The following is a 14,897-nucleotide window of genomic DNA, read 5'->3' as shown; positions in this document are numbered from 1 at the left end:
AGACTCACGTCCATCGAGTCAGTGATGCCATCCAGCCATCTCATCCTCTGTCGTCCCCTTCTCCTCTTGCCCCCAATCCCTCCCAGCATCAGAGTCTTCTCCAATGAGTCAACTCTTCGCATGAGGTGGCCAAAGTACTGGAGTTTCAATTTTAGTATCATTCGTTCCAAAGAAATCCCACGACTGATCTCCTTCAGAATGGACTGGTTGGATCTCCTTGCAGTCCAAGGGACTCTCAAGAGTCTTCTCCAACACCACAGTTCAAATGATCACCACAAATCAAGTTAATTAACATATTCATGACCTTACATATTCACCTTTTTTGTGTTACAAATGCTCAAGATTTACTCTTTTAGAAAATTTCAAGTATACAATGCAGCGTAAGCTACAGTCACATACTGTATTGGATTTCCAGAACTTACATTTTATAGCTGAAAGTTTGTACCTTTTGACTAACATTTCCTCACTATTATTTACATTTTAATAAGTGGTGTTTATCTTAAAAAGAATGTAATGTTATTCTCCTAAAGGTTTAGTTTAGTTGCTAAGTCATGTCCAACTTTGTAACTCCATGGACTGTAGCCTGCCAGGCTTCTCTGTCTATGGGATTTCCCAGACAGGAGTACTGGAGTGGCTTGCCATTCCAGGGGATCTCCCCAACCCAGGGACTGAACCTGCGTTTTCCTCTTGGTAGGTGGATTCTTTACCACTGCACCACCTGGGAAGCCCCTTAGTTCCCTGTGTGTATGTGTGTGTTGGTTGCACAGTTGTGTCCAATTCTTTGCGACCCTGTGGACTGTAGCCCGCCAGGCTTCTCCGTCCATGGGATTTTCCAGGCAAGAATACTGGAGTGGGTTGCCATTTCCACCTGCACCCCATGCAGTGGAAGCGTGGAGTCCTAACCACTGGACTACCAGCGAAACCCAAAGAGCGTGCATGTGTATTTTGTTTTGCTGCACCAAACAGCATGAGGGATCCTAGTTCTCTAAACAGGGATCACATCTGTGTCCCCTGTAGAGGAATCACAGATTTTTAATCACTGGACCACCAGGGAAGTACTCCCTGCCAGATGGTTTCTAATGGTTGATGGAAGAAATTTTCACATATTGAGATTTGAGAAAGACTTTCTAGCTTGTACATGATTTGGCTTGAACTTTATACCAGTTAGGACATTCTGTCTGTGCTCCATCACACGTATATTGTACAGCTGCTCTAACCATTAAAGAAAAGGGCGTGCTGTCCAGAAGTAAAGAATGTCTGTTTTGAAGACAGAGATAAATGCCCCACTTCCTGGGACATCAATGCAAGTATTCCTTTGATGATAAGGATCCCTTCCCGGCACCAAGGTCATACTGACTCACTGGATGTGCTAATCTGTCTTTTTTTTTTTTTTTTAAACTTGAAGGAATGTACCCCGGTCATGTTTGATGTTCTTTGTTCTGATAAGATATAAAACTGCTGAAAACCATGCTTCTCTGGGGTAAATTCTCAGAGCTACTGAGAAGCTGTCTCCTGGGCTATAATTCTCAGTTTGGCTTGAATAAAATGCCCCTCTATTTTTAGATTGGTTATTAATTATTTGCATTGACAGTACATTGAGGTGAGGGTGATTATGTGACCTCTGACTGCCCTCTATCCCTAGGACTCTGATCCTCACAATGGTATTAACTCTTCCAGTCTATCTTTTTTATTGTCTCTTTAATTTACCACATTATGTATCTCCATCTTCTCAAGGCTCTAGCACATCCTCTACATATCTGTGCCCACTCTGGTTGAATTTCAGTTTGTGTTTACCACCTAAAAATTGCCTTGATTAATGGTTTCTGCTCCAGGGACCTGGGACCCATCTGTTATGGATTGAATGCTTTTGTCTCCCCCAATTTTACATATTGAAATCCTACGCATAGTGTGATAATATTAGGAGGCACAGTCTTTAGGGGGTGATTAAGTCATGAGAATGGAGCCCTCCTGATAGGATTGAAGAGGCCCCAGAGAGCTCTCTAGTTCCTTCCACAACATGAGGACACAGTGTAAGATGGACATCCATGAACCAGGAAGTGGGCCCTCCCCAGACATCAGATTTGATAGTACCTTGATCTTGAGCGTCCCAGTCTCCAGAACTGTGAGGAATAAATGTTTACTGTTTAAGCTAGCTATCTATGGTAATTTGTCAGCCTGAGCTAAAACACTGTCCTTAGCAATTTCACTCTTTCTAACATGAGGACAAAGTCTGGCAGGAAAGAAAAGCTGAGGCTGGTATCGACTTCCTAAAGTAATGAAGCCACGTTTGACAGGCGGATGGACCCCTCTGCCCCTGGCTTTGACCATGCCAATATGAAGACAATGGACTCCATCGTATACTCTTTGAGTATCCACTCTGCTTTTTGTCTTTTTTAAATTTTTTGGCCATGCCACGTAGCATGTGGGATCTTAGTTCCCTGACCAGGGATTGAACCCATGCCTCCTGTATTGGAAGCATGGAATCTTACTTAACCACTGGACTGCCAGAGAAGTTCCTCCACTCTGCGTTTTAGTTAAGGGCAAGTAAATACCTGGAAAGTTTATTATTTTACCTGTGAAATGTGTGTTAATTTTCTATCCTAGAATATAACCCACTTGCGGACAAGGGTGGTACTTTTCATTTCTATCTCTCTAACTCTTAGCACAATGCTTAGCACCTAGTGTTACATCCCCAGCAAATGGTAGTTGAATGAAGAGTTTTGCCTATGTTAGCCCTGCTCTCTCATGACTGTTTTCCTCCATTTGTGCTTTTTTCCCACCTAGCTCAGCCTGGGAGCACTTTGGTTGGAGTTGGAGTTGGAGTTGGGTCACACAGCTCAAAGCTATGGACATGGCTGCAGAGGGAAGCACTTGGCTCACCAAGAGAATGATGGTTTCTGGCCCCTTGCCTTCATTTAGAACTTTCTGCCACATACCCATTTCTGAAGGTTACAAATGTGTCAGATTTCTGACAACCAGGAAGTTTTGTCTTTGCTGAAATGTGAATTTACTTGATTGGATTTAGATAACCAGTAGGTTCCTTGCACTTTGGCTTTGAGTTTCTTTGCCTAGAATCTCCTTAAAAAGTGGACGTGAATTACTAAAACAAAATGATTGAAATAATTGTATAGTCTAAATAGTCTAAATCCCTAATTTTACAGATGAGAGAACTGAGGGACTAAGTGACCACTTAAGGCTATGTGTTTACTAGTTGAAAACTGAGACCAGAACCCAGATCCTGCGCCCTTGGCCCCACTGCCCTCTCTAGGGGAGAAACCTAGCAAATGAACTAGAGAAGCACAGTGTTAAAAGAACCTACTGTGACATCACAAATATAGCATGTGGCACTCAAAGCCAGTGCACTGGGACAACCCTGAGGGATGGGATGGGGAGGGAGGTGGAAGTGGGGTTCAGGATGGGAGACACATGTACACCCGTGGCTGATTCATGTCAATGTATGGCCAAAACCACTATAGTATTATAAAGTAATTAGCCTCCAATTAAAATAAATTAATTAAAATAAAATAAAATATCACAAAAAATATAGCATGTTGGGGTGAGAGCAGGTGGGTAAAAAGGTAGAGCTTTAGAATGCATTTGAACTTGTCATCAACTTAAAAAAAGTAAAATTTGCAGTTATGAGATAAAAAGTCCTGGAGATGTAATGTGCAGCATGGTCACTACAGTTAATAATTATGTATTTTAAAAAATTACCGAGGACTACCCTGGTGGTCCAGTGGCTAAGACTCTGCGCTCCCAATGCAGGAGGCCCGGGTTCAATCTCTGGTCAGGCAGCTAGATCCCACATACCACAACGAAAACCCAGTGCAGCCAAATAAGTATTTTAAAAATTACTGTATTGCATTTGGGAAAGTTGCCAAGAGAATAGATCTTAAAATCTCATCACAAGAAACAACAAATGTGTCTCCATATGTGGTAATGGACATTAAATTTATAGCAGTGATCATTAAATTATGTTGTACACCTAAAACTAATACAGTGTTATATGTCAATTATATCTCAAATAAATAGGTAAATAAATACATCCACTATTGAACTAACACCACTGAATTGTATACCTCGAAATGTTTAAAACTGTAAATTTTATGTTATAGAAAATTTACCACAACAGAAAGCAATTCAAAAAATATTTATCTTATATGAACCTATGTGGGTTGACACTGTTTTTCCCTTTAGTCTTCTGCCTGCTGGTCTTGTGGAGAGAAAATTGCTCCAAACTTGTAGCACAGAAGCCCCTTTGCCTGTGGAGAGTGGGCACGCATGAGCCGTGACCCAGCCCCAGAGCTGGGAGAGTCCAAACACGGCAACATCTGAAGAGACTCCTGACCACTTGGCATCTCTTCAGATCTGAGCACAGGCCTCAGCAGGCTTGCCCCAAGGGCTCTGCTCATAGCCAGGTATGTACCTGCATATGACTGCCCGGAGGGTACTTGCTATTCTAAGACACAGTCGGGTATAATTTAACTGAGAGAAAACACTTTTCAAAATATAAAGTTACCAAAGGAAAATAACATAACCAGGTATGTATTCAAAGAGGCTTCCCAGGTAGCGCTAGTGGTAAAGAACCTTCCTGCCAATGCAGGAGACATAAGAGACATGGGTTCGGTCCCTGAATTCGGAAGATCCCCTGCAGGAGGGCATGACAACACACTCCAGTATTCTTGCTTGGAGAATCACATCGACAGAGGAGCCTGGAGGGCTACAGTCCATAGGCTCACACAGCGTGGGTCACGACTGAAGCAACCTACCACCTGCGTACACTGGAAAGTTTTGTTTCTGCTTTCATCTCACCAATTCCCTCTCCCTTCCAACAGGAAGCCATTTGTCTGTGTGTGTGTGTGTGTGTGTGCGCGCGCGCGCGTGTGTGTATGTGCGTGTGTGTGTGTGTATGTGTGTATTCCTCCAGTGTCAGACATTTTATATTACCACTTTTTTCCCCTCTCCAAAAATACTCGATTCTTAATTTTTCTCTTTTGGGTTCCTCCTCATTCACTGACACCAGCTCACGACTCCTTCCTAGATGCGAAGACAAGGGACCACAGGCGGTGGGAGGGAGGCAGAGGAAGGGGAGGGTGAGGGGGCTGGTGAGACCCTTGATCTCTATGTAGGGGTCTGGGGTTTAGGTCTTCTGATCATTCTAGATTCCTTGGTTGGGCCCTACATGTTTGCAGAAAGAACTCAGATGTTGTGAGGAGGGTCAGGCCTCAGTTATGAATTTAGGAGGTTTGATTAGACCCAGAACATGGATCTTCTCAGGGGAAAGATCTTTTGTTAGGAATAAGGATGTAATTCCCAATGGGTAGAAAGAAAATCTCTGGCCTAAGGCAAAACCCAGCCCAGGAGGATATATAGATACTGTGATGGGTTGGCGTGGGTGTGGCACCTGGCCTGTACCTGCAGGCAGGTCAGCACTGGAGCTCAGATGTCCAGTCACCCAGTTTCTGGACGTTCACCCCTGTGAAGACTGGACCTGTCCTGCCCACTGGGTGGAGCAGGCCTGGGAGCCAGTGAGCTCAGGGGAACGGCTGCCTTGCCTACCTGCCAGCTCCAAGCTATGGCTGGGGTTCCTTGCTGGTGGTAGTGGTGGTGTGTGTAAGAAGGAGTTGGGGGTTGCTTCATGACAGGATGGAAAGGAAGTTGGGGCGTCAACTTCCTGGAGGCCTGGGCAGATCGTCCCCCTGAGACCAATCACCCTTGGAAAAGGACCAGCCTGGGAAGCAGGCTCACTTAGGATTGTGGGGGGCAGTTTGCTGGAGAAAGGGGGACTTCCGCCATGTTTAGGGCTGGCACCCTGGATGGATGTTCATCTCCTAAGCTTCAGGAAGAGTTCATGGCTGCCCAACAAACGGATTACAAGGCAGAAAATATTATCCTTAAGAATATTCATGAGAAGGGTGTTATTCCTGGATGCATTTGAATTTTTTTGTTGGACAATGCTTTCACAGATTTGGTGAGTGTTGAGGCTTTTCATAGCCTGCGTGCAGTTGCTTTTGACGATCTTGCCTTTTAGACATTAGAAGGTGGAGGTGCCATTCTCCACCCTCCTTCCACCCTCCACCAGGGCTCTGCCCTGCTCAGGATTCCTGCCAGAAGGAGAGTTCAAGAGACTCCCTCCCTGCAGAGTGAGCCATGGCCTCCTCACTACATTGATATTGTGGGCAACAGCACCGATTGGTTATCTGGAGAAGATCTGTTCCCTAGTTGGGTCCTATGTTTGGGAAGAGTTCAGAGAACTTTGTGAGGAGGGTCAGGCTTCTGTTTAACCTTGAGTTTAGTTAGGTCCAGAACAGAACTCGTGATTAAAGTGTCAACATTACTTCCTCGGTTGCTCAGATGATAAAGAATCTGCCTGCAACACAGGAAATCCAGGTTTGGTCCCTGGGTTGGGAAGATTACCTGGAGAAGGGAATGGCTACCCACTCTAGTATTCTTGTCTGGAGAACTCCATGGACAGAGGAGCCTGGTGGATTACAGTCCACCTGGTCGCAAAGAGTTGGACACGACTGAGCACCTAACACTTTCACTTTTTTACACTCATAGGTTCTCTTTCCTCCCATCTAAAAGTACCCTGTAGGGACTTCTCTATTGATCCAGTGGTTAGGGCTCTGTGCTTCCATTGCAGGGAGAACTGGTTTAATTCCTGAGCAAGGAATTAAAATCCTGCATGACACATCCAAAAAAAGATAAAAGGTACAGGATTGTAAGCCCCTGATGTAAAGGATGTATTTTTGCTTTACTTTGGTTACCTGATGCAAAGAACTGACTCATTGGAAAAACCCCTGATGCTGGGAAAGACTGAAGGCAGGAGAAGGGGACGACAAAGGATGAGATGGTTGGATGGCAACACTGACTCAATGGACATGAGTTTGAGCAGGCTCCAGGAGTTGGTGATGGACATGGAAGCCTGGCATGCTGTAGTCCATGGGGTTGCAAAGAGTCGGACACAACTGAATGGCTGAACTGAACTGAAGCAAAGGGAAAGGGAGGAAAGCAATATGATCTGGCCTGATGAAGCCTTTTCGCACTTGCATCCACAGCAAGACACAGAGGAGGGATGAAGGCAGGCGGGGCAGGAGGTGGGTGGGTGGTGCTTGGTGGCTGTCTGGATCTGGCTGGCCACCCCCCTCTAAGGATGCATGTGGAAGTGGGGCATTGGAATGGTTTGATGCCCTTTTACAGAACTAGTAGAGTTAGGTCCCAGAGTTTTATTTCCCAGCTCTCAGTCTCCTAGTGCCAGTCAAGCCGCCTTAGCTCATCTTGAAGTGGAAACAAGTCCGTGGATACATTTCCCCAAATAACTTAGAATTACATGAAAAACTTCCCTAAAGTCACACTTTAAGTGTTATGACAAAAACAGATGAACAGAAGCGCAACAGGGTTGCAGAGTCGGCTTAGCCTTTTGGAAGCTAAATAGAGAAAGATGACTTTGATTTTATTTCTTAGGAATTCTCCCCCACCCACCCCGCAGATAGGAGGGATTAGAAGTGATGATATGGTGGTTAGCCAGGGAAATAGAGTCCTTCGTGGCCTGTGGGTTATGTTGCAAAGCTCAGCCATCGTTTCCCTTTGTTCTCTGTGGGTTTAGGCAGAACACAAGGAGGGGGACTCAGGGCCGAGTGGAGGTGGGTCCTATAGAGCCCACCGCCAGAGGCAATAGGGTGGGGCAGGTCCCATTCTCCTCTGGTTTCCCGACTCTGTCACAATGCAGATGGTGTCTTACAGAAGTGCATTCCTGTCCCTCCCAGCCAGATGTTGCGACTCCCTCCCTCTACTCTTTCTCCCACTCTCACCTCCCCACCAACACCTGGAGGCCTTCGTCCACGCCTCGACAGAGAAGCCAGGATGTCTAGCAGGTTCTGGGTGAGACTCAGCAGGGCCAGGGATGGACAATCTGGGGAGTCCAGGCTCAAGAGGAAGGGCTGGAGGGGTCCCCTGGACCCCTTCTGACCTGACTTTTGAACTCAAGCCTTGAACTTGAACTTGAAAGCCAATGAAATAAGCACAGAACCCAGCTGAGAGCTGAACTATTGTATGTATGAATATTCTCTCCCTTATTTGTATAGTTTACTGGGGCAAATGCGAGGCCAAAAGGCAGTCCTAGGTTGATGGGGGCTCCCCAGGTAGCTCAGCTGGTAAAGAATCCACCTGCAACGCAGAAGAGCCCAGTTAGATTCCTGGGTCAGGAAGTTCCCCTGGAGAAGGGATAGGCTACCTACTCCAGTATTCTTAGGCTTCCCTGGTGGCTCAGGTGGTAAAGAATCTGCCTGCAAGGTGGGAGGACTGGGTTTGATCCCTGGGTTGGGAAGATTCCCTGGAGGAGGGCATGGCAACCAACTCCAGTATTCTTGCCCAGAGAATCCCCATAGACAGAGGAGCCTGGCGGGCTACATTCCATGGGGTTGGAGTTGGACATGACTGAGCGATTAAGTGCAGCACAGCACAGGTTGATGGGACCCTGCGTCCCTCCCTCCAAGAGTCACAGGAAGTTATGGGGAGGAAAGTTCCAAATGAAGGGAGAGGCAGTGATGGGCAGAGATGGTCCAGTAGTGTCTGGAAGAGACAGGGAGAGGTGGCAATGGAGGAGAGGCTTCAGAAGTCTTGGCGAGGAGCAGAGATGAAAATGAGCCCAGAGGAGCCTTTCACCCAGATGCCTGAGCGATCCCAGCTGCCTCCACAGCTCCAATTTGAGTCCCCGCCAAATCCTTCTAATGACAATGGCTACCGTGCGTGCCGGGCTCACTCACTTTTCAAAGCAATGGAATAAGGTAGGCATCACAAGCTCAATTTTATGGATGAGGAAACTGAGAAGCAGAAAAGTACACCCCTTGGCCTGAGATGCTGGGGAGAGGCGGGGGGTGGGTGAGGGTGTGTGTGGCTGCTCTGTGGGGAGTGGAGGAGGGAGGTGCTCAAGCCTGGGGTGGGTGCAGTGATGAGAGAGATTTGCCTCAGGTTTTTTTGTTCCCAGGGGACAGCTGGTGACAGAGCTGTAGCTGGAGTTAGGCCCCGGCAGGCCTTTGACCCTCCCTGGCTGAGGGTCAAAGGCCTGCCGGGGCAGAGCACCCTGACTCCAGGGACCTGGGTGCTGCGTGACTCAGGCCAGGCTGCCCGCTGCCCCGCGGGCTGTGTGGTCCTGGGACGAGGCGTGGGTGTCTCTCTTTTTCCCTCTTACACATGTTCACAGACATGTGCACAGCTCCAGCTTCACCCTCGTCCTCCCAGAACACTCCCTTTCACCCAGAAAGAACCTCCACCTTGGCTCTCTGGTCCTCACCGCATGCCTCTCATGATATCACCATCCCTGCTGAGCTCAGGAGCGGGTCCCCAGACTCTCTGGCCTTCCCTCCTCAGGCTGTCAGGGTCTCCTCAGGCCTCAGAGTTGGGGACTTAAGGCAAACTACAGGGGGGTACACCGCGGCCTGGACAGTGAGGCTTGGGGGGCAGGCTGCTCCCCAGGGAGACTCCCCACCATCAGCCAAAGGCTCCTTCCACCTCAGGGGGCAGCAGCAGCTATGCTTCAATCCCCTTTCCCAACACATGACACATCCCTCCTGGAAGTGAGCTCTGATTGGGGCAAGAAAAGGGATGGGGGGTGGCAGGGGGCACAGCAGAGGGAAGCCGGAAGGGAGAGGAAGCTGGCAGATCTCAGTGCGGAGAAAGGACACTCTGGGCGCTGAGAAGGGGGTTTTCAGTCTTCAGTCCGTGCCCCGCTGCCCTTTCCCCCAGGTAAAGCACGGAGGACCCTGCGGGGGTTTCTATTTCAAATTTCTCCTTTATTTTGGACATTTGCTTGGTTGTGACTCCAAGTTATCAAAGATGCAGGGCAAGAACTCTGTAGCGGGAGCAGTGAAGTGGAGAGAAAAGTTGGCGAGAGCAGGGGGTCTCTGTCTCTCCGCTTCCTCTTTAGGGTGCAGTTTGAAAAGTGTCCAAACAGTGTCCCAGAGCACAGACTCGGCGGCCAAAAAGTACAGTGCAGTGGAGTGGGGTGAGCTTCCTCTTCCACAGGCAAGGTCCTCGCAGCTGCTGGGAGGCTGGCGGGCAACCTCGAGGCTGTGCCCGGAGCAGCGTTGCGCAGTCAGGGCAGGGGGAGCCGTGGCCACCATCTCTCCAATGCCCCAAACTCAGATGTTGACTTGTGGGTTGACTGAGGCTGGGGAAGCTCTGGGAGGAGAGAGGGACTGCACGAAGATGCTTTTCACTCCAGGATCTCAAAGAATGAGGGCCAAGAAGCACGTTAAGAGTTGACTGGGTCTTGACTTCTCTGAAGGTGGGAGGTACTGGAATTTTGGGGGTGAGGAGGGACAGCCCCTGATGTGGTTGTGCAACTGTGGAATCCCAGGGCAGCAAGGCACTGGGGCTGGCCATCAGGAGGCAGCTAGGGTGGCCAGGCCCAGCAGCTCACATCAACGGGTGTGCTTAGCCCAGGAAGGGCTGTCAGTGGGATAGGTGTGGGGATGTGAAAGCCACTGTCCCTAAGCTGGTCCCTCTGGGCTCTGGGAGACAAAGCTGATTACCCCCACTGAAAGCTGCTTCCTAGTAGCAGAGAACTTGAAGTCACCCAGTAGGAGGGTCAAACATGTTGGCTTTTTTCTGATGTTAAAATTGTTTCGCCAGCTAACCCTGCAATGTACTGTGGTCTTGGATCCATCAACATGCATCCGTGCACACGGGATCAGGCAGTTGGAAAGTGTATCCAGCCCCCGGCCAGGACTGGGGCGAGAGAGAGTGGTCTGGCTGGCAGGACTTTTCGGGGAATCCTGGTTTCCTGGAGCACTAAAGGGCCTTCAGAGTCCATCTGGGCGAGTCCCATTTCCCTGGAGGAAATGGGGTCTCAGAGGAGATAAGGGACCGGTCCTCAGAGGACCCAGAGTAACCCAAATGTGACCAGACCCCAGGTCCTCTGGTTCTCAACCCAGTTAGCCTCGATTCCAGATTGAGATTCAAGGTGAGAAGTGCCCAGAGGGATGCAAAGGTGTGGCGAATTCTCTTCCCCTTCATGCCTCCCCCAGCTGCACCCTCCCTTTCTCAGATGCAAAAATCAAAATTCAGCAAAAATCGGCCAAGGGGTCTGCTCCCTTCTAGTCCCACACACTGCAATGACTCAAGAGAGGCTGGGGGTTACTAATGCCCTTGGAGGGGGTGGGCAGCCATCCCTTACATCAACTGGGACACTCATCAGATGCAGCCACACAAACAGCATAAGGCCACAGCTGAGTTATATCTGGGATCTGGACTTGGGGCTGGAGCGACCCAGCAATAAACAGGCCCTCGTTCAGAGACTGAGGGTTGGATCAGCAGAGGGAAGGGTGGCCAGCGTGGAATCTGATTGCTGAGTCAAATCTGCTCCCATCCTCGGATCCAGCACTGCCATCCCTGATGGAAAGACGGGGTGCTGGTCTGCGGCCTCATGGCTGGATGCCCAGGTAGGATACTGGGTCTCCGGAGGGGCTTCCACGTGGCAGGATCGTTTCACGGGAGACTCCGCAGGCGCTTCCTGTACCCATCAGCGGCTGCTGTGGCTGCCACCCTGATCACCTGTCACTCCTGTTGTCTGGAGGCTGACTTTCTTTCTAGCTGCCACATCACTCTTCTGCTCTGCGGTTTCTGAAGGTGGCAGAGCCCTGGTGAGCGCTGGTGATGGTGGTATGTGTGCACACACCTGGTGGTAACAGGCGTGTGTGTGTGTGTGTGTGTGTGTGTGTGCACACACACCAGGTGGTGATGTGTGTACACACTTGGTGGTGACAGATGTGTGTGTGTATACACCTGGGAATGCACAGGTCCTTGCAGGGCCGCATCGAGGCACCACACTCAGCATGGCGGACCAGGGCCCCAGACACCATCGGCAGGCTCTCCTTCGCTAAGCTACTCAAACTCTAGTAACAAAACTTGGAAAAGTTTCAACAGCTGGGATAGCTGGTTCCCAAGGCAGGGAAGGAGGATTTGTGGGGAGACAAGGCTAGAATCCATGTTGGGTGCATTCCCTGCAAATAACCTTATGCCATGGCCTTTAAAGTCTGGTCTCTATGTTCCGTGAGGATGGGGGCAAATACAAGCATGTTCAGGAAGTAGCATCTGTGTTGGAACAGCTACAGGAACTGCAGTCTCTAGGAAGCTGAAGTACAAAATGAGATGGTGAACTAGCTCCTGGATTCATTGCGGCAAGCAAGTCCCGAAAAAGCCCTTCAATCCTTCCCCACCCTTCTCGAGTTCTGCCAAGGCCTCAGGTCTGGCCTCTCCCCTTGCCCTCGCCCCCCACTTTCTCCTTTCATCCCCCAAGGACTCTGGAGACCTCTGGAGCCTTTGCTTAGCTTCCCCTGGGCTCCTGCTCGTCTCCTCAGAGTCTGGCAAAGCCAGGGGACAGAGGGAAGTGTGAGGGCTGTGGCCACGCTGGCCTGGCCGGAGGAAAGTCCCAGCAGAGAAACCGGCCAGGCTGCCAACACGACCTGTCAGGCCCCCTTCCTCTGGGCCGTGGGGCCAGCCCCTGCCCTGGTTCTCAATGCCCTCGACAGCCTGAATCCAGGTAAGCCTTCCACTGTGGGGCAAGGAGAGCCAGAAAAACTGAGAAGGTCCTTGCAGGCTGTGGGAGGGGTCGTCCGCTGTCCCCATTGATGATCCTGGGTGGGGGGCAGCAGTGTTGGTGTGTGTTGGGGGAGGGTCAGGGGTGAAAGGGGTTACACGTCTGTACTAATAGCCCTTGGATTGGTGAAGGCCTCACGCCCAGAGCCTGGCCACGTCACCGGGTAACTCTGGGGCGCTGCCACTTGGAGAGATGGGGGTCCCCCCTCCTTGTAGTAGGTGGGAGCAAAGGAGAGCCTCTCGCCTCCGCCCCCATTGGGCACCATGTCAGCCGTCCGTATGTAAAAGGGGGAGCTGTATGGGGAGCAGGCGGTGCAGTGGCCGGCCGCCACCCTGCACGGCTGGCCGCAGGGCTCGCCGGGGACGGGCGCCAGGCTGCCTCGGCCATCCAGGGCCTGGGAGCTGCAGGCATTGCAGGCGGGGCCTCTGGGGTGTGTGGGCAGGTCGTGCTCCTCCTCCTCTTCCTCATCTGCATCCTCCGCTCTGCTCTTCTTGCAGCAGTAATACTGAGGGGAGAGAGGAGAGGGCTGCCTGAGGGCCGGGTGCCCCCCTCTGGGTATGTGCAGATACCCGCGCACCTGCTCCGCCGAGGACCCTGAACCCAGCCCTTGGTCAACCCTGGATATACAAGTCAACACCAGGGGCCCATGGTCCACAGCAAAGTCCTCCCAGCCCCGCAAGATCAGTTCTTCTCGCTTCCTCCACCTACTTCCTGTGTATTAACTCCAGGTGGCTGTTGAGAGGCTTCCCAGCTGGCGCTAGGGGTAAAGAACCCACCTGCCAATGCAGGAGACTTAAGAGATGCGGGTTCGATCGCTAGGTGGGAAAGATCTCCCGGAGAAGGAAATGGCAACCCATTCCAGTATTCTTGCCTGGAGAATCCCATGGACAGAGGAGCCTGGCGGGCTACAGTCCATGGCATCTCAAAGAGTCGGACGCGACTGAGTGACTTAGCATGCACGTGGCTGAGAGAAGCGGGGAGGCAGAGAGGGAGGGACATACAGATTCCACTGAGCCCAGGCTGGGGTGCTGGGAGCTGCTTTCAGTCTCCCCACAGTGGTGTCCTTCCCACTAATCCTGAAATCTCAGACACCACACAAGGAGCTGGTGCTTTCCCAGCTCACTCTCTCGGGTGCCCAGAGTATGCAGGCTGAGGGAAAGCTCCCTTCTGACCACCCCGCAAGGTCCAGCCCCCTCAACATAAGCCTCCCACTTTCTAGGCTTGGGGCCTTGTCGCCTCCACGCTGGGGAAGTGGTTTGCTGGCGGCCTGTGGCCCTGGGCCCCGGGCACTGACCTGGAGCCTACAGTAGCACAGGACGGCAATGATGCACAGGAGGATGACCGTAGCTAGGATTCCGCCCGTGATCACAACTGTTCCCGCTGTCATCCGCCCGACGCCCCATCCAACTCTGCAAAGACATGTGGGGAGAGGTGAGGGCAGCTGACCTTCCTCAGCTGGAGGCGTGGTGGGGAGGGGGGACCTGAGAGCAGGGAGGGCCCCAGGGGTGGCATGCCAGGAGCTTCCTGCAGACACGGCGGCCAGGCCAGCCTAACCTGGGACTCACAGCTGTGGGAGGGAAGAGAGGCGGCAGAGAGCTGACTGGCAGTGCAATTCTGCTCCCTGTTTCCATCTAGTTTCAAAGGTTCTTGCTGTCTTTCTGCTTTAATTCTCCTCTCCCCACGTCCCCCACCCCATGGGACCAAGACATGGAGAATAAATAGCTTCTGTTTCTGAGGGCTTAGCCTGTGTGAGGCACTGTGCTGAGCACGCCCCTGGTTATCTCAGTTAATCTTCAAAATCACCTTTCGAGATAGTTGATAATTATCCCTACTTTACTCACAATGAGCTGAGGCTCTACTTGATCTGGCTGAGAGTCCACCCAGCCTGGTTCACCCCCAGTGATCAGGCTCTTGATCACTGCCCTCCAGGGCACAAACACCCATGGTCCCCAAGCCCTTGACGTAGGTGGAAGGCACAGGGTCTGAGCCTCAGAAGTTCCACTTGGTTCTGCCCTGGCTCCAACCCACACTCATTCGGGTGGCATCTGTCCTCTCTTTCCAACTCATACAGGAAACAAGGGCAAGGTGAGCTCAGAGGGAGCTGGCAGGCACATTCCAGCTCCTGGAAGGTTGGGGAGAGGCTGGGGAGACAAGTCCTGCTAAGAGGGGCTGGGTGGGGCAGAGGCATGCTCTGGATGTGAGGCTGTCTGATGGCTGACTCCCCTTTCAGGTCACTGGACAAAGATTCTCGATCCCCCCAGGCACACAGGGACCAAGGCTGACTCTGCCAATGGAGCAG

At 51.0% G+C, this 14,897-nt stretch overlaps 1 protein-coding gene across 4 annotated transcripts in view; it reads right to left on the bottom strand.

Annotated features, from left to right (window-relative positions):
* Nucleotides 1–9,453: 9,453 nt before the first annotated feature.
* Nucleotides 9,454–14,897, bottom strand: part of LOC129653286 (protein FAM163A) — a 105,315-nt gene continuing 99,871 nt past the window's right edge. For all 4 annotated transcript variants that reach the window (XM_055582832.1, XM_055582833.1, XM_055582834.1 and 1 more), the window contains exons 4-5: nucleotides 13,893–14,007; nucleotides 9,454–13,103 (exon numbers count right to left, since the gene is read on the bottom strand). In XM_055582832.1, the coding sequence (XP_055438807.1) occupies nucleotides 12,693–13,103; nucleotides 13,893–13,985 (504 nt within the window). In that variant the 5' untranslated portion in view covers nucleotides 13,986–14,007 and the 3' untranslated portion in view covers nucleotides 9,454–12,692. The remainder of the gene's footprint in view (nucleotides 13,104–13,892; nucleotides 14,008–14,897) is intronic.

This window comes from Bubalus kerabau, chromosome 5, assembly GCF_029407905.1.
Source record: "Bubalus kerabau isolate K-KA32 ecotype Philippines breed swamp buffalo chromosome 5, PCC_UOA_SB_1v2, whole genome shotgun sequence".
NCBI lineage: Eukaryota > Metazoa > Chordata > Mammalia > Artiodactyla > Bovidae > Bubalus > Bubalus kerabau.
Note: the sequence above shows the minus strand (reverse complement) of the source record. Positions and strands in the feature narration are given on the sequence as shown.